At 44.7% G+C, this 20,335-nt stretch overlaps 1 protein-coding gene across 3 annotated transcripts; it reads right to left on the bottom strand.

Annotated features, from left to right (window-relative positions):
• Positions 1–12,276: 12,276 nt before the first annotated feature.
• On the bottom strand, positions 12,277–14,178 carry pou3f3b (POU class 3 homeobox 3b; the record flags this gene model as incomplete). Of its 3 annotated transcripts, XM_079296296.1 has the most annotated exons (3): positions 12,277–12,390; positions 12,504–12,584; positions 12,931–14,142. In XM_079296296.1, the coding sequence occupies 3 exons, from the start codon at positions 14,140–14,142 to the stop codon at positions 12,277–12,279; spliced, it is 1,407 nt and encodes a 468-aa protein (XP_079152422.1). The 3 variants fall into 3 exon arrangements, with proteins under 3 accessions (XP_079152422.1, XP_079152424.1, XP_079152423.1); XM_079296298.1 differs by lacking the exon at positions 12,277–12,390 and having other exon boundaries at positions 12,434–12,584; positions 12,940–14,178; XM_079296297.1 differs by lacking the exon at positions 12,277–12,390 and having other exon boundaries at positions 12,434–12,584.
• Between the last annotated feature and the right edge of the window lie 6,157 nt (positions 14,179–20,335).

Below are 20,335 nucleotides of genomic sequence, written 5' to 3'. Positions count from 1 at the left end.
TTGCAGCTGTTTTGGATCTCTTTGTGCTGGTTTTGTGTTTCTTTGTGGTCATTTTGAGTCTCTCAATGGGTGGTTCGTGTCTCTTTGGTTGATATTTTGTAGGTGAAGGCCAGGGGGGCCCCTGACACTTTGGGCCCCTGGGCCTGTGACCCACTAGGTCCCTTCAGTGGTGGAGGGATCTGATTGTATAAGATCCCTCCATCATATACAGCATATGAACAGAATGGATTGAAAGGAAACGTCGATGAAACAGCTGTAGTCAGAATAAACGAGAGCTTTGGTGTCCACAGCGATGGGAAGTAGGGAAGGAGGGGGAGGAAAAGGGAGGGGCGTTCAGGGTGTCGATCTCTGTCTTTCCCAGACTTCACTTCCATTTCTCACATGGAACCACTTTGGTTGCCCCCCTTTCCCCCATGCCCTCCCCTCTCCGTCCTCTCAGACAGCGAGCTGGAGGCCGTATTGGGTTTCCTCTCCAGCTGAAGGGTTACTTCAGTCCATCTCTGGGAAGAAAAGATGACTATTTTCCTCCCCTTCTTCCATCCGACTCTTTTTTCAGGTGAGCGGCTCGGGGAGGAAGGAAACTATTACATGCGGGGTGAGCCGGGGCCTGGAGACGCAGCTGCCAGCCCTGCCCGGCCTGTCGGGGAGGAAGAGGATCTGGATCCGGCACTGGACGGGGAGAAACCTGAGATCTAGAAACGTCTGGGAATGACCCAAGAAAAACTTCCGCTGCCCCTCCACCATCCTGGTCTCGTCCTGTCCTGTCCGAAAGTGTTTCCCATAATGGTCTCAGTCTGCAGAGGTTCCCTACAGGCCCATGGACTCAAACAAGCATGAATAGAAAGCACCGATGGGAACAGGCACATGCACATCTACGCTTTATATAAGGTGATAACTCAAGCAGGGATGGAGGTTTATGTTAATCGGTCCGGCGGTGTCTGTGACCCCCTTGGATTTCAGTTTTGGCTGCACAGACACCTACAGGTTCTCAAAGAATGATGGAAACCAGGCACAGCTGTTCGGCTTGCGGTGGAGGGAGATTTACATATCTGTGTGCATTTTTTAAATGCCGTGCTGGATCAAAAAAGTCGGGGAAATTCCATCCTCCATAGAAGGTTTTCAGATTGTTTCCATTTCATCTGGACGGACGCTTCGAGCGAGCTCTCACATGCAGCCGCACATCAATCACGGCCTTATTACGGGGAGGGAGTTTGGCGGAAAACAATGCTTTTCATCCGAGGAATGGGATCGTATGATCGCTGCTCGTTTGACCTCGTGCAGGAGTTTCACGACATCCACAGCTCGTTGCTTTGTCTGCAATTTGTTGTTCTCTCGCCGCTGCAGTGTTGCATACTTAGAAGGGAATCTTCTGAGTCCGAATGAGTCTAATAATAACAGTAACAGCTGTTTTCTTCTATTTTCTGCATAAACATTTGGTGCATTTTAAGGGAGTACAATGCTTTACATGTAAATAAGTTGCATTTCCTCCTGTACCATTAAGAAAAAAGACCTGTTCAATCGATGTGCTGCACATCACCAGGTGACAGATTGCTGGAGTGATTGAACTGAGGGACTAGTTGCTGGGTTAATATCTACCATTGATCTTTTCATTGATCATTTGTCCCCCACTAATGACACTGACTGGACTGATTTTCAATAATACGTCTTGCTTGTAACCCGACATCAGAGGAGGGGATGAGGGTTGGAGTCGGAGCATTTCTTGGGGAAGGAAACCGTCGCGAGAAATCAGCTTGAAAGGCAGGAGGAAATTGAGACAACATTAAAAAGAAAAGGTTCAATCTGCGAGCCCCCCCCCCCCCCTGCTGATCAGAAGGGCTGCAGACTACCGCTGGGCTCCTTAACATCTGGTTGGGCAATTTACCCCGCTCTGACGACTGGAAAGGTTAAACCGCTAAAATCTAATATTTGCCTCGAGGGGGTCAAGGCACTGCAATTACAAGGTACAATCGGCAGAGCTAATCAGCTAGCGGCGCGTAGCAGGGGCTCGGCTGGGCAAATAAGCCCTGATCAGAAGCACTGTTCTCTGCCTCTTCTGTTTACTTATTAAACCCTGTTCTCATGTTCAAGGGCCCCTCTGAAGCCTCTGGCCCCACACACCCCAAGGCACAGGGGAGTCAATTCAGCTCCCGACGCTTTCTTAAACGGGACCGCGCCACTTGGCCAGAAAGTAGCCCCCGTGTTAATCAGTATCTGTGGCCCTTGTTGCGAAATGATCTCAAATTACTTTCCTCCAATCTGGCAGGCATTAACACCTTGGGAAGGAATGGCATAGGCAGGGAGTTGTACCCTGAGGAGGAGAACAAAGTGCAGGTTAGGCAGTGAGACAGATGTGTGTGTGCGGACATCGACGAAGGCCCACGTAGGCGTCGTGCCTCACAAGGATGTGTGTGTGTTCCACGATGCTGTTTACATGATTGCTCTTTGACACACATTTCCTAATTGACTGAGTATCAAGTGCAGGATTAGTGTATAATATATCAGAACTGTCTGGCGCGCAACACTTTTGAACAAGGCTCGGGGAACAATTACTGGTCATTAAATATGTGCCAGTTACTGGAAAAGATAATTATGTCCTTGGTGTATAACACCAATTAATTACTTTTATTTCAGCACGCAAAGCTTTTAAACGGCAGCGGAAGCCATTGGAATGGTGTTTGAGTGCAAGCAACCTGTGTGTTTGCCGATGTGTACGTCGCGTTTGGCATTTAGGAGCCGCACGTGGAATTGTTTGAATCAGGCATTTGCTACAAAGCTCAGGTTTGCTGTGGAAAATTGTTGTTAGTTTCAAAACAAGCAGGAGAAAGTGACAGCAGTGCTCTGGCATTAGCAGCAAATAAGCTCTGCCGAGGCTACATGTGCGTACCTCTCTGCTCTCCCTCCTCAGGCATTAAACATTGACATCATAGTTTTAATGAAAAAGACTTCTCTGGGGAGGCTCAGCTCAACTCTCTCTTGCTAAGAGGATTGGACATCGAGCCTACGAGGTATCATGAGCGCTCCGTATATCCTCACACCTTCTGCCCCTGTACTAGCTCACCACACCAAGATAGCAGCACAAGATTAGCTGTAAACCTTCTCCCATACATCCCAACAAACATCATAGCCTGCTCTCATGCACATATCAAAGGGCCTTTTCAGAATCACAGAGGTGAAAATGTGTGGATTAGCAAATTATCTCATTTTGGGCGTCTAATGTCTAACTTGGAAATACCTGTGGCCGATCATTGGTGATCTATTAAATCCACGGCCTAGAAATGGTTCCACTGCAAGCCGCTCTGAGCCAAACGTGGCTGATGTTGCTTTTCCAATCCTCGTCTCGCTTCGGTTAATGAGATACAGAATCAGACGGCCCGAGCGTGCTTTCCCTCCCTTCACCTCTCTCCCCTTCTCTGTCTTTTCTCGCTGGTCCTGCAGCACACGCTACAGTCATTGTTTATCTGCTCGCTCTCGACTCCTGCAGCAACAGCTGAATGCATCCGTGCAGTCAAACAATCAGTCCGTCCGGAGTGTGTGTCGCTGTGTGTGTGTGTTCATGCTCACGAGAGAATGCTCGTCACGTCTTTCTTCTTTTGCTTAAATATCAATGTACAAAAATGTGTCAATATCAATCCTGCCATGTGGGCATATGTGCGAGTGTATGGTGTGTGTGTGTGTCTCCAAGTATGACATTGTGGGGACCCACTTTCCATTTGTGGAGAACAACCAGGTCCCCACCAGGTTAACCAATAAAATCCATGAATTGACACTAATCACTACAGCATCCTGTTTTTAAGGATAGTATGCAAGAAAACAACACAATGTGCGAGTGTGTCCTGCACCAAGGTTATGTATGCAAGTATATGGTGTGTGTTTCTAAGCCAAGATACATATGCTGCTCATGCACGATGCCGATCTGAATGCTTACGTGTGTTGTACGGTGTTAATCTTTGCGGGGGAACTAATTTAGTTAGTGCATGTGTGTGCATGAGTCTCCTCATGATTGTAAGCAAATGCATGTGATTTTTTAAAATCTTTCTTGTATGTTTGTACCTAAGTGTGCACATGCTGGAGTGAAATGCATGTGTTGCACACACGTGTGGATGCTTATTTGTGTGCATACTTGCCCTTGTGTGCAGGTAAATGTGTGTGTGTGTGTGTGTGTGTGTGTGTGCCAGCTCTCTGGAGAGGCCCAGTGTGTGTCGCGACGGGCCCGGCTCCCCATGGATCTAAGCAGTATTGACAAACCCATCAGAGCTGGTGATGCATCGGGCCCCCTGCTCGCTCCCCTCCGCCTCACCCCTCCCGCCCCCGGCGCCGCTGCGGGGCTGTGCTGACACGCTGTCACCTTGGTAACTGCTGCCAGAGCGAACGGCCTGCTGGGATGGCTGACCCGAGCTGCTGGCCGGACGGCGAGCTGCAGCAGGAGATGTCACCGGCGGACCCCTGAGGACCAACCGACCCCTGCCTCTGTCCCCAACCATCGACCCGTCTGCTCTTAAGACCCGTCACCACCCGGGACGCTGGCTGGAATAGAACAGGACGCACAGAAGTACACAAAATCCCCTCAGTGAGGCACAGATAGACACACTAATTCATAAGCACAGCTGTACATGTTCACAGACTCATGCTAAACGGTGCATTACCTCAAAGCCTAACATCTGCCTCAGAGTGTATCTCTGCTGCAGAAAGAAGTCCTCGTCCATGTTTGTGGTCATGAGCAGAAATCTCTGGCACGTCTTCGAAAAATCGCTTCTTCTTTTCTACTTGTCGAGGTTACCAAGTCATTAAGCTACTTGGCAACTTCTGAATCCCTCTTTCTGTACCATCGTTCTCGGAGCCAACACAAACGCCGATTGTTGGCACCGGCCCGTCGGCGGTTTTCACGAATTTTCGGAGTGCTTTGAAATGCTGACCCGCTTTTTGACACCAGGCTTTGGAAGCAGCCGAGCTCTGGCTGTGAGACGCGGCCCCGGTTGGGTGAGGGGCGCTGATGGGTTCAAATCTCGATGGAAAGGGATTATGGGTAGGGACCAACACGTTTTACATCACACGCTGCACTTATATCACCAGGCAATTTGTTCAAAGACAACTTTATGGGCACATGCCACAAGGTCCCGAGAAAGGGAATATTATTCTGACTATCTTCATTTTTTCTTTCACTTCCTTTCTCAAGGAAATGTTGCGCCCCGAATTAAATTTCTGAATGAAATGTATCTCAAAATTCCTGCTTGGAAAAAGGAAAGCTAAGATTTGGATGCTTTTACTAAACTAAACGATGTAATTTATTCTTTACAGCTGAAATGCAGCACAGAGATGCTTCCCTTATAGAGAGAAGACTCTTGGGGGTGTTTACAGATACCATCAGCACAGACAAAGTAGCTTCTACGCACAGCGATCCTAAAATACAGCTTTTGTACAATACTTTCCAAACATCATGTGCCACACGAATAAACAACAGGAGAAGATGTGAAAGATCACTAACTAGCTTCCTGGTTCCCTTAGCAACCAATAAAGCAGGGCCGACCGTCTTTTATGGGGATCGTCAGCGCCGGTGGAGCACGTGTTCAACCCGGCTGGAACGAGATACGTGTGCACGAGACGGGATAAAACATGCTCAGACAGAAACTGCACAAAGACTGAGAGCAGAGTTCTGCAGGAAACCAATTAAGATGGTGACATGACATCAGACAGTGTGTGCATGAGAACTGTGACGGGTGAAATGCATGCTGTCGCTACCCTGTAGGAAAAACCATGTAACTCCAACATGTCAACTTCATTTAGCTGAAGAAGTAGGAAGTCATGAAGGAACACTCGGTCATTGAGTTTATCTGGAGAACTCAAAATCACCACACAGAGGTACACGATTTTCACCGGACAGAGATGTGTAGAAATCACTAATGTCACACATGAGACTTGACCTCACTACAGCATCATCTGCATGTCCTCCTGGATAGATGGGTAGATAGATGGATGGATGGACAGATAGATGGATAGATGGATGGATGGACAGATAGATGGATAGATGGATGGATGGACAGATAGATGGATAGATGGATGGATGGACAGATAGATGGATAGATGGATGGATATTTAAGAAAAGAAAATTGCTTCTCCAACAGATGTATCCTCAAAGCCCAATCTGAGCCAATAGAAAATGCCATGAAATAATTTGCAGTTGGTTGAACGTATCCTCAGGTGAAGGATAGGTTCTTCAGGTTCTTCAGGTGAAGAACCTATTTAAAACCCAATTGGATCACCTGAAAGTGTCACAAAGTGAAATATAGAACTGAACAACTGAAATGAAAATTTACAAAAAAATACACAAGACGTTGAATTCATTTGTGGTGCAACATTTTCATGCAGGACGGAATATTTTGCAAACAGACTTTCTGTGAATTTCTGCATACAGCCCTTAAAAAGACAACACGTGACTTAAAAACATGCAAAGTGGCTGAAAACTCGTGCAGAATCTAAATCTCCACAATCCGAACCACACCGAGGCGTCACCGTTTCGAATGAACTTTGATGAAAGCAGCTGGTTCTCGGGGAGACAGCGACAGGAGCGGTTGAATTGTGGAGTCGGCTCAATCGGCCACTGGGTGGCGCTGTAAGGTCGCGCAAACTGGAGAGGAGAGATCTCTACTGCTGTGCGGTTCACCAGGAAGGATACAGTGTCTGGATTATTGCAGTATTTTACTGTGGGAACAACATTTATCAAATCATTAGGGATTATTGTTTGAATCATGTTGATGGTGATGATTAAAGATGACGTGAATACACTGGTTTGAATGCTTTTATTCTAGAGATTCTACTTTTCTGAAGCTGCTTCTTCTCTGTCAACGACTGCAGCAAATAATCGACTAAACTGTGTCCTGCTCTTTTAGGAGAAGCTTTTGTGTAAGCAGCAAATCATGCAAACGTCGATCACACTTAACATGTATCCAACCAAATCAGTGTCTGCGCGTGGGCCTGTTTATTATTGCTGCAACTTCTCCTCCATATCTCTCTCACAGATGAATTTCAACGCGACTGAGATAAATCACGCACGCTGCTGACGAAATATCTACACACAAATAATTCCACCTGATTTATTGTGTATTCTGTTTGTGCTTCTCCGGACGCAGCTCACTGCGGACTGACATGCACGAGCGGGATTATTCCTCCGGCCAAAACAACTTCCATTAAAGAACACAATTTATACTGCGTGTGTGCGTGTGTGCATTGGAAAATAAAGAAATGCAATAGTTGCTAATAAAGTACACTATAGTACTAATAGTTGCTAATAAAGTACACTATAGTACTACAACACTGATACCAAGAGAGTAGAAATAAAATGAAAAACCCAAAGTCAGAAAGTTCCAGAAAGGAATATATATATTTAGGGATAATATATATTTGTATAGACATTTCCGGTGTATTAATATGTCTTAGTTTATGTCATATTACGTTTACTAAAACACACTTATTTCTCAATGCCATAAGACAATTAGTCTATAAGAATATTATGAATATTATTGGGGGTTATAACGGTTCAAACTGAAACGAATTAGTTTCATCAAAAGAAGAACATAATTAAAACAACTAATATTATATTCATATTATAGTTGTTTAGGCCGAGGCACTTGTGCAGTTTAAAGGCTTACAAATAAATATGGCAGCAGTTCAAAGGTGTATTCTCTCTTTGCGTTACCTGTCGAAATGGAAAATGGTCGATATTCATGAACGACTGCCGGCTATGAATGCGTAAATGAAATCAAAGAAATCCCCTGTGTTGAATATGAGTTTAAATCGGCGTGTGGAGAGAAGGGAGAGGGAGGGAGAAGAAGCGGAGATACTTTTGAAATGCAGACGGGCAGATGAGATGCTGGAGCACTTTACCTGTGTGTGGCTGAGCTGCAGACTCCATCACCCCTCCTCTACCCATCCTGCACGCTCACAAAACCATGACCTTCACCATTTATAGAGGAAACCCCCGAGAGTCGCGTCATATTTTAAAACGACCTCTTCTTTCTCTGCTCTTCTTCTTCTGCTGCCACTACAACGACTTGATATGCTATATTTACATGTTTGCCTATTATAATCCTTTGTCCTGGTTTTATAGTTTCTTTTTATATTCTGAAAGAAGAGAAAAGGTGTCCCGTAAATGTAATGTCATTCCGTTGTCAGTCTGTCTTCTATTTGTACATGAACCTGCATAATAATAACAATAAAGAAGAATAAAAGCTAAAGGCTAAACACTCACGAATATATATATATATGTATATGTATATGTATATATATATACTGAATTGTGCCAAATGAATCTGTTGTCAAAAACAACAACTTCAAAAACGAATTAAACACGCCAATTCCTCAGCTGTATGTTGTTGCAGCTTATGCTCTTAAGAACATTATAATAAATAATAATTGTAATTATGAATAATAACGATACTAATGATAATAATAATGTTAACTAGACTTTGCATCGTACCCGCATTGGTGGCATGACACAGCACCAATAAGGATTGAAGCAAATAAATACTTACTGTAAAGTAACAGTAATAATCATGATCAAAGGTCAGCAGTCACAAGCAGACAGGAGGAAATGTTCTGAGCGTCTTTTCTGCAGCAAAGATAAATCCGCGTGGACGTGGAAGAGGGAGGCTCCCCGTGGAGAAGAGCTCAGAATAATCCATATGCATGCGCTCCACACGTGGAGTAAATACAGTCTGAGGGGGAACCATTGTGAGCTTGCACATTTCCACCAGCTTGAGCTTCACACCATATGCATTCACGAGTTATTCGTCTTTTTAAGTGACACAAAGTGGAACTATATCTCGTCTGCACGTGTAACTGCACCTGAGTGTATACAGAGGCGTGATGGCTATCATACTTCATCATACCTCAAGAGTAGAAACAACATATAAGTTATTTGTATTTCTAAAAAGCCATATAAGTATAAATAAACGTGTGTATCTCATCTAAAGAAATGAAAGTGGGTTATATGCCACGCTGAGGGTGTTGCCTTGTAACACATCTACAAACATACAATATCTGCAAAGAAATGTAAAAGTGTATGATTTAAATGCACGCAGGCCTAAAGCTATAACCACACACCACAATGCAATCGCCAGACATATGTTTAATTATGAAACTACGATTTGTTTAGACGGCTGTATCAAATATGAGATATTATTCTATTAGATCTATGTGGTTACAACTTGTTAGTGACGGAAGGGCGCTGCAGACAGGCGCCACATGGAATGTTATAAATAATAATCAGGCATTAAAAGTGTGATTTCATGGGACGAATCCGGAGTCATTCCACTTCCCCGCTGAAGTCTTGTTTTGATGAGCAGAGTGGTGACAACGAGCAGCTTTAAGTAGCGCGACGAGCCAGTTTGGGCCACTGGCGCACTAAATCAATAGCAGGGAAAGCAAAGTGCTCCTCGGGCCTGAACGTATTGGTGCACACACACGCACGCACACACGCACACGCACACACACATGCTTCTGCCAACATGGTTTTGAAGACCATGAAAAAGGCAAAGCTGTTGGAGAATAGGCGCACCAAAACCCATTATGAGATTTGAAACTCTTCCTCTGTCGCCTTTCGGTCAAATGATATTTCTGCACAAGCACGCAAGCTGTTTTGCCGCTCTAAAATGTATTTCTGCGGGATCCGCACGCGCGACCGCACTGGTGTGTTCTAACTTATAGCGGCGAGGAACCTCAAGTGTTCCTCTCTTGTGCGTTGGGCAGCGCAGGCTTATTTTAGCGCGTCATGTGACTTTGCATTGGATTTTATAGAGAGGAGCGCTGAGCTGCATGCATAATGAGCATACTGGCAACACGAGGCCAAAGTGGAGCCTCACTGCACATGCTTTTATTTTTAAAAGGCTTCTTGTTCTACGATGCGCAAGATATTTCAAAACCATTTTCAAAACATCAGACCAACCTCGTGTTGTTTTAGACTCATTTTCAATTTTCTCTAACATTTGAAAAGGTCCTTGCAAATGGCATCAACACATGTGTGTACATTACGCAGGGAAATAATAAAGTTTTGAGGACTGCACATGTATACAGCGTGTCTCTGCTGCCACTTTTACGAATGGAGACAAAGAAAGATGATGCCCACTTCTCTATATCATTGTTGCTAAGCAACTAGTATGGGAAATCATCCGCGAAATTCAAATCCTGCAGCGAGAGGACACGTTTTGTGAGTTTTGCTGAATAGGCGAGCAAGACAGCTCAAGAAAGAAAAAAAGAAGTTTGGAACCCAGGAACACATTTGCCTCTTGCAGCCGTGACGAAAATAGAATTCAAATAGTCCTGTTGTAAAATAAATAAATGATAACACTGCCCAAATGTTAACTATATCATTCAGAGGCAATACCATAACAAGCCCACAATCAGCCCCTTTTGGGATGGTGGTTTTCCTCCATCTGTCCCGCACTAAGCCTGTCAAAAGTCCTGAAACAACAATCCAGATATTAATCTGAAACCAGTCCGACGAGTCAAACAGCACTTCAGCGCTGCGTCCTCGGTAACCTGCAGTGGAGGCTGAGTCTGGCTGCGGACAGACAGAATCAATAAGCTCTGTGACCCACTGCCCCGCATCCCCAACACATGCCAGCTCACCGACTTATGGAGAACACACCTGCGAGTTGTGGAGTTATTAAGCACTTGCATTCATAATGTTGCAAAGGCAACCAGCAATAACTTCAATTTCGCTATGTAAAATGACTGTAAATCAATTATTTCGCAGATTATAAATGTGGCTTTGTATTGCACTGACGAGCGCATGAATCAGGCTATTAATTATGCGTTTATCAGCATTATGGGATTCAGGATCTGGACTTTAAGCTGCAACGTTACTGTTACATAACACGCACGACGCTCTATACGTCAGGCACAGCATGGACGTTAGAATTGCTCTCAGAATTCCCGATGCTCTCTATTCTGCCTCCCCACTGAGCAGAAACTATTGCCGGTAGTCCAGCCTGCAGGCTGAGGTTCGGGCTCCTGCTTAAGGCCTCAAGAGGCAGCAGATGTAAACAAACAGGCGAGCCATTGTGCAGGCCTGCAACTGACCGCGATGTTGCATTTAAATGGTAATACACAGTTATGGGATGATCATATCAACGCTGGTGGACATTTATTCAAGCGTAGGCAATCATTTATAAGCTCGTAATACCGTAAATGCTATAATAATACGTCAATTTATCTTTTTATGTTTTAGTAAATTGAAACAAAACATATTCTTAGATTAAAGGTTGAGTATTTTCATTTACCTCTACAAAGACTGTCTGTATTATTCTAACGGAGGTTATTATTAGCTCGCAACTCCATCTGGGACAAAATAGTCCACCATTTTCTACATCAGCTTCTGCATGCAAAAATAAATAAAATTGGCACACAGGTAATTCCCCTTTTTAAAAAGAAACAGCCCAATATGCGATCAGAATATCAATCGCAAAACACAAGATGATTGCATTTCATTCTAACAAATTTATTGTGTTTCAATCAGCTCGCACGGAATCACTACTGAAATTAAATTACAATCAAATTATCACATCAAAATATACCCTTCTTACCTAACAACGGCCAATGTCAGCTTATGATGATTTGTGCTCCTTTAGAAACGATAATACAAAATTAAACAAATAAGGGCAACAACAAAAATATAAGAAAGAAATTAAGATAAAACAAGAAAAGGGAAAGCATCTTACACAAGTTCCTGCAAGGGGGGAAATAAATTACCGTTTGGAATCATTCATATGTATTCCGAATAAAATATTAAAACAAGTACTTCTGATGAAAAATATAAAGTAAATAACTCAGATCAGGATCTGATCTAGTGATCTATATTGCCGGCTTTACAGAGTTTTGTTTATTAAAACCTACCAAAGAACACTGCTTAGAAAGGGCAGCAATAATAGTGTGTCCACAGCACCCACTCAGTCACACTTGGCAACAGATTTTTTTTTTCAAATAAGTGCAGTTGAAGTCTTTTCAAATGTCTTATGCTCTATTCGTTGGGAAAAAGGAGGAAAAATCCACTCACGGTGCCAAAGTCCATTCAATAATAATAAGAACTCCGAAAAAGAAGGTGATCTTTGAGATCAGGCGGGGACGGTCCTGGTCCAGGTTGTCTTTTCTTTCTGGGCTCACGAGGGCCTCAAGGTGACAAACAAAAATATCCCTAATCCTCCGCGTGTGTGTAAGTGCAACCATGCAGTCCACCTCAGAATAAACAAACAGCTGCTGTAAATCAGGATGGAAGCTTCGTGGATGTCACTCTTGTTCATAGTGTTGCAGTTTCCCCCCTCTTGTTATTGTGAGGCATGGAGAGGAGGGAAGGCGGTTCAGTCCCATTTCTAAATATACAAAATGCCTGCTCCTTTGTTTCTTCAATCAAACACAGGGTAATGAGAGGGAGTATTTTTGAAGGGGGGAGAGAAAAAAAAGAATAAAAACAATACTTGGTTTCCTCTTGGTGTGTCTTAATGCGCCAAAATTACCTGGTGGAATGAACTTGTAGTTGTCACCCTCTGGTCGCTCGCTTCACTTGCATCTTTTAAGTAATCTACTAAAAAATGCCCCTGAAAGAAAAAAGCAGAAGGAACCTTTTAGGTTAAGACATTTCAGGGCCTGGAAGAAGGTTAACGGTGCGTTTTTCAGAGGGGGGGTTGGGAGGAAAAAGGGAAAGGTTGCTGTTTGTTTCTCTGTCTTTCTGTTTTTTTTCTGGTGAAAAATAGATAACACATTTGCAGTCGCATTCATATTTCCTCACAATCACAGTATCAAAAAAATGTGGCTATCCTGGCGACAGTCTGTATGCTTTTTTAAATCAGTTAAATTTCATATAAAATATTCTTGTGTGCTGTTCTATGTTTCACTGAACATTCGTTTGCAGTCCATGGAGGGGGGCGGTGTTTCTGCACTCACATTGCCGACCTGAGAGTACACATCCTCCGGCGTCTGAGCCACTCCTGGGGGCGTCATCCGTTTTTCCTTCTGTCTCCTATTGCAAAACCACACTCTAACCACCTCTTTCTCCAGCTGCAAGTTGTCCGCCAGGCCGGTGATCTCCTGGGCCGAGGGTTTGGGGCATTTTAGGAAGTGGCTCTCCAAAGCCCCCTTGACGCTGACTTCGATGGATGTGCGCTTCTTTCGCTTCCTCCCCTGCGCCGCGATCTTGTCGATGCTGGTGGGGCTGCCGGTAGTCGAGTCTGCCTCCTCGAGCCACTTGTTTAACAAAGGCTTGAGCTTGCACATGTTTTTGAAGCTGAGCTGCAGAGCCTCGAATCTGCAAATGGTTGTCTGAGAGAAAACGTTCCCGTACAGGGTGCCCAAAGCCAAGCCGACGTCCGCCTGCGTAAAGCCCAGTTTGATCCTCCGCTGTTTGAACTGCTTGGCGAACTGCTCCAGGTCGTCCGAGGTCGGCGTGTCGTCGTCCGAGTGCGGGTCGTGGCTGTTGACGCCGCCGTGGTGCTGGTGCTGGTGATGCTGCTGGTGGTGATGGTGGTGGTGGTGGCTGCCGTGGTCCAGATCCGGGGTGTCCCCCCTCACCAAGCCCGGGTGCACCAGGCTCTGGCTCCCCGGACTCAGCATCCCGTTCACAGTGAACCCTCCCGGCTGGGAGTAGATCAGCGACTGCTGCTGCTGCTGTCCCCCGGATATGGAGTTAATGTGAGCGGCAGTCGTGCTCCCCCAAGCCCCGGCGTGAGTCTGATGTGGGGCTAAGTGAGGGGGCCTGTGGTGCAGAGCAGTGCCCGTGTGCAGATCGTCTCTGCCGGAGTTTTTCACGTCCTGCTGCTGGGGGCTGCCCGTCATCCCGACAGGACTCGACGACCATGGTGATCCGGCTTCAGCTGCAGCAACCGCGGCTGCTGCTGCGGCCGCTGCGGCGTGCGGGAGGGATGTCACCCACTGGTGGGCATGGCTCAGCATGTGTCCCCCGTTGCTCGCTGCCATTGCGCCTTGCATAAAGTCACTCTGTACCATCTTGACTGAGGGGTCTCCCCTGTAGACCCCAGACACCGAGGTAACCGCAGCACTGCCCGGCTGCATGCCACCTCCAGAGTCAGAGTGCACGATGGAGCCGGACGATAAGATGTTATTGCTGGGCAGATAAGGATTGGAAGCCGCGGTGGCCATTCCGTCAACCCTTATGAATATGTTTGTGGATAACCCCCCTCCCTTTTTACAGTCACTTCTTTCGAGCAGGCAAATTGTATCTCATGAATTATTCAAACTTTAAAAGTATGAGTAGGTTTTTGGCACTACCATCGACGCGCGTAAAAACGCAAAAAAGCCTAAAAGCGATGGGAGAAAACTGAATAAAATCCGCATGTATTTACAGCATTCTAGTTGAGCATGGATATCGGCGAATAAAAATCCAGGTTTTCAAAAGCCCTTTGAAAGCATGTGCAGTCCGTGTAGAAAGTTTTGCACTGCGATGAAATTGCGAGCATTAATTCAAATATACAGGGGAAAAAAAGCGTTGTCCCATACAAACTTTTGGTGCTCGCAAAAAACAAAAAGCCTTGCAAATTGTCCACAATGTACAAAGTCCAGGTTTATGTCCCCTTTGGATGTGAAAAACATTGGCAGTGTCCTCAGTTATTTTGTAATTCAGTCGCCGAGATTTCTCCCTCGCTTTATTCTTTTCTCTCTCTTCTTTTATAGCACTGTAGAGCCTATCTCTTTGTTCTGTTTTGATGTATATAAACCTGCCAAACCGCAAACTCCCGATGAAGTACAATCCAGTATAACAGCGTACGGCGCTGCTTGCAAGCCTCTTCTCTCATTCGCTTGTTCTCTCTCTCCACCTCTCTCTCTGTGTCTCTCTCTCTCTCCCTGACAGGCAGTGTAGTCCCGCCCCCTCCCCCCCCCCCCCTCCTCCCCCCCTTCCAAGCCCGACGACGCACGGATGTTTACCCCGTGCGTCCCCGTTGATTGGTTACCCGGGGTGTGATTGGCAGGACTCGCCAGCCTTGCTCCGGGCGCACGAGCCCTCCTTCCGGCTGTTCCAATTGGCTGATTTTTAATTGCAGTCCAAACAAAACGGGGAACACAACTTGGTCGTAAATAGTGCTGAGGTATTAGTACACAAACAGGGGTGAAGGGGTAAATCAAATATTTAAAAAACTGTGAACTCTAGTTGTGACCTCTCATCATCATCATCATCATCATGAGTCAAACCATCACGTTGAGCTTCAATATGCTCTGCCCTATATTTACAAGCGCACCTGTTTGAAAGTATTAATTTGAATATATATACATATATATATATATATATAGATATATATACACACACATGTAAATAAGATGTATTCCAGCTAAAATAGATCGATGATATATACAACTAAATATAGTTGTATTCAATCAGTTTCTTTCTGTTATTCTTCTTACAAAGACACACCTAATACAAGGCTTCAATTCAAAATGTCACGCTATAAGATCTGTTGCTAACAATTATAATGATCTGGTAGCCTGACCTGGTTGTGTAATATAAGGCGTCCATATTGCCATGTTGGGGGTTTAATTCCCTTTGGGCCACCCATGAAAAATACAGGAAAGATTTAAAAAAGGTTCTCTGAATGGTGAACGCTTTATCTTGTGATAAATATGTAGATGAGGTGCATTGGTGTGGTAAAATTGGTAGATTAGCAGTTCAAAATTATGAGGCAAAATTCACAAGCTCGGGTTAACTGTTTATGAGCATATAAAACAAATCTCTTTCAGACTCATGGTTGTTAATACGGGGGAACCATGACACTGCACCCTGAACCTCAGAGCAGCAAAAGTAAAACACAACGCAGAGAGGAAGTGCAGTGCAGCCAGGAGCCGGTGCAACTTCGGCTCCTCAGGAGTTAAATGCACAAAGGTTGCGGGGATGCTTCCATGCGGAAACGCCACGCACAGGCAACCTCAGTGAAGCACAGTGAACGAGAACGCGGCAACCAAAACAAGGGCAAATTGAGCAGTCCTTGGGGGATTTGTGCGTGCAGGGTGGCGGTGCTGAAAACGTCTGCTGGGAAGAAGAAGAGGGAAAACAATCGAGAGATAGCCCACACCATCCCTCAAGATGACCACATCACCCCGGACATGAATGAGGCCTTTGTTCGTATGTGGGACCCCTGCGCCTATGGACGCACCCGTGGGTGGTTAGAAGTGCCACATATGTGGCTCCCACTGGTTCAGTTTAGGGTGTCAGCAGCCTGTTGAGTCCACCTGACCAAAACCAGGCCTGTGGCAGGTGATTCTCTGACAGGATTAACTGGGTTTTGTATAAAGGTTAGAGCTGCATGTTGTGCGTAACCCCAAACACTGCGCTTAAGCTCTCCAAATCAAAGATGACGCAATGATTTTATTGCAAAAGGGATTTAAGGGCAAATATAAGGCAGGGGAGTACTTGTGTACTCCATGCCAGTGCCCCCCCCCCCCCCTCTCATCCCAGTAGATTTAATTTGGACTGGGCTCAAAACCCAGAGAGCCTCGTGGATTTGTTTACATTGACTAGGCAGGCTAGGGGCCAGGACCATGGGGCCCTCTATTCATTAATATACAGTGAGGATTTCTGTCTAAATTACTGCTGTTCAATCCACACTGCACGCTTTGAAAGGGCGGCCGCCAACAGAAACGTGACACCAAGTACGCAGAAAGAGGCTCAAGATAACCCTCAAAATGAAATACATACTATATGTAAAAGGAGAGTCAAAAGGCGTTTAAGAAATGCTCCCCGAAATCACAGCGCTGCGATAAAAAAAAAACATTCCTCTCTGATATATGATGAGTTTATTATTTATTTGCTCATTATAAAAGGTCCCCAAGTTCCCTGCTGGGGGAGTTCATTTATTTTGTATGCAAAAAAAAGAAAGAAAGAAAGGGGGAGAGGAAAAAAATCATCCCCAAGTATAACAAGAGACGAACAGTTAGTGCTGATTTTCATTTGCATAAATTTTCATATATTTTAGTGAAAATAATAGCGGGAGCCGAGGAGTGCTCCTGCTCAGTTGAGGCAGAGGAAAGAAAATCTTAGGGAGCACCGAGTCGTAGGAAAGGGAGATCACCATTTACAGGCTCCGCGTGAACAATGTGAAGATATTTCCCTTTTCTTGGACACAAGGTAAGTCAACAATTATCTGTGCGGACTTCTTTTTACGCGTGAGGAATGCGAGAGTTAAACGCCTTCTCGCGCATCGCTCCACTGTGGCTGCTTCCTCATAGACTGCTTTAAATGATATGTCAGCCGCCTGCGACCGTATGCACTCATATTCTCTTATATTTTAAACCGAATTGCAAATGCGTTTCCATTTTTTCACGTTTACCCTGAATGCGTAAAAATCAATATGCGCGCCGCTGTTTGCTTTTGCGCCCCTGCCTTTTTGCTTTTTATATAAATAGCGGGCAGATGGATAAGCTGTGCTGTTTTGTAGTGAATGTCCACCGGAGAAAAGTGCAATCAATCACATTTTAAGCAGAGAGAGAGGGAGAGAGAGAGACCCCTCTGTTGAATCCTCCAGAGGGATCGCGTAGGCAAGTGCAACATGAAATCGTTTAATAAAGATCGATCTCGCCGCTGCAAAGTTTGTTTAAAGTTGATGTGCACTAGCTTGCTAACCAATGCGTATGAATAGCCTGCAGTGTTACTGGATGCTGTCTTCACTTTGCTGTTTTCGGTTTTGGAGCTGTTCAAGAAGCGAAATGTCGAGAAATGTCAAACGAACGCGACCGATTTGTTACAAATAGATCCGGTCACCGGCAGTTATTTAATGGCAGACAATAATCATTTTCAAACGTCCATCACTAATGATCTATCGCACATTAACTCGAATCTGTGAAGAAGAAGAAGTCGTTTGGTTTTCGGTATACGCTGCTGCGGGTTATTTCTTTCTCACGGGTTAACTCGCTTCCCTCATTGATGGGGAGTGCATTTCTGAGCCCAGCACTTGGTAGCCATGGTGAGCCCAATAAAGGGGGGAAACACTAGTCGCATTAAGCTGTATGTTTGTGCACTGGAGTCGAGATGAAAAGAGGCTCGGTGTCCCGGGCCAGCAGCATCGGTGCTGGGCGGTAACGCGTTACAGTAACGGAATTCCTCCATCTGCATCACCAAAAACAAGAATTCTGATAACATGATGTCAGTTTTCACCAAACATTTAGCGTTGGGAAACCAACTGTCGTTTCAACAGAGTGTAAATAATCGAGGTTTTATTGAGCCAAACCATGACTTGATTGTTTTTTAGAGGCCACCAAGTTATCGCGATGTTTTTAAACAGACCGAAAGCATCATTTTGTGGTGCGTAACGGGGAAGTTATGTAACGCACTACTTCCCACACGCCGATTACTTATGACGATTTGTTTTTCATAATAAGTGATCTGAGTGAAGGAAGACATTCGTTGTTCATGATTGAAGTCCAACAAGAATCTCATGTCAGGGTTGAGGTGAAATAGATTTTAGGAGTCATAAATACAAAATAAAGAGTCATAACTGCCGCCAGGTGTCGCGCTCACTCATGATACAAATATGTAGATAGCTTACACTGCAAAAAAATGTCATCTTATGTCACATTTATGAAAATGTTTAATATTTTATAATAATAATTGATTTATTTTATGTTTAGCAGATGCTTATGTGCAGATTTTTATCTTTATATTTGCCTTCAATAACGTTTTGGGGTAATTTTACTTTCATGCTAAATTTCTTGATTCAATAGAATTTTTTACTTTTTTTTAAATCAAGTTGCTTTACAATTTGCGCATTCTTTTTTTACAATTTAAAAGAGACATTTTAAGACTGAACTATAAAACAACCCTTTAAATGGATTTGTATTTGGCAGTGTATGAGGCGTCTTCTTATAATTATATGGCCACCGTTTCTAGAGCAGACATGAGTTGACGGTTGGATGCCACGATTGGCAATAAAGATATCGCTGGGTCAGAGTAGAGACACAGTGTGACACACACACTGAGGCAGCGCGTGCGCTGGTAATAAAGACTGATGTGCTGCATCTCGCTAATTCTCGCAAAACAGGCCAAAGACGCCACCGCGAGGGCTCAGACTATATGCTGGTGCATCCCTCAATCCCAGAGGCAATTTAATCACCTTCATTTATTTATCCATTTTTTGAAGATATCCCACCCGCACATGCATCATTATTTTTCCACATATTTCTGCGCCATCAGCATGGGGCGTTGCATGTCGGAATCTGCTTGAATTGATCAGTACAGGCCCGTGACAAGCAACCTATCAATGACAGCCCGAGTTGATATGAAAATGGTGTGCGATTAGATGGGCCCTGCACGCTGTTTCCAGCCAGTCGCCATCTGCAGTAGCCTATAAGCCATAAGTCTGAGCCAGCAGGTCTGTGTGGAAACATACGACGAACCGGCGACTTTAAGAATTATTAGCAAACGAGGGCTGGGCAACACTCATGAATCATCCCGGGAATTAGCGCATCGCAATCTCTCCGCATGCTTGACCGGCCATTTAGTGTTTGCACCACCCAGCGTTATTCTTCATCACCATCATCATCACCATCATGAGCAGCAGCAACAAAGCATCAACGCAGCACTGCGCGTTATTGCAGCCATTCTGTCATGCTGTACAATGACGGTTATTGGTAGCAGGAGGCCATTTATTTATTCCTCCAGGAGCAGATTGTCTCATTCATCAAGATGGTTTCGTGGACTTGCCCCCCCCCCCCCCCCCCCCCCGCGATGCTTTAAAAATCGTGCATAGATCTGAATTGAAAGAATCGGTGTTTTACAGCTGATCTAATTGAAACAATATGTTCAAATATGAATCCAAGTGGGAGATAAAAACGTCCACTTGGCGACGACCACAAGACAAAAACACCAATGAGAACAGAAATCAATTTACTCACAACATTAATCTCCTCTCCCACCCTCGTAAACCATCCTCACTGTCCCATCACTTTGATTCTGCAGCCGCCATTAATTCATGACACCTGACATGCAGATTTATGTCAGTCCTCTAAAGGTGGGTAAACCCAGCGAGGGCGCCTGTAGCTTCCACTTCCCCTGGTTGCAATATTCAGATTAAATTGATGCAATTCCTTCCGTTTTAATTATGGCCTATTTAAGTTGCCTATGGGCTACATCATTTATTTTCTTCCCCGTGGTCCAGTCACTAATCCCAAACGACATACGTTGAGTGTGTCTCACGTCAGGCCAAACGTTGATTTAAAGCCGAATCCAACTTGGAGCACTTAAATGATAATGTGGCAACTATACCGTTAATTAAATGGGCTACACTGAATATCAGTGTAAGCATTAAACATGCCTTCAATTCCAGACATGAATGGGATTTTTTCCTTAACC

This window comes from Melanostigma gelatinosum (assembly GCF_949748355.1).
Source record: "Melanostigma gelatinosum genome assembly, chromosome: 24".
Taxonomy (NCBI): domain Eukaryota; kingdom Metazoa; phylum Chordata; class Actinopteri; order Perciformes; family Zoarcidae; genus Melanostigma; species Melanostigma gelatinosum.
This window is presented reverse-complemented; position numbering and strand designations above follow the sequence as displayed.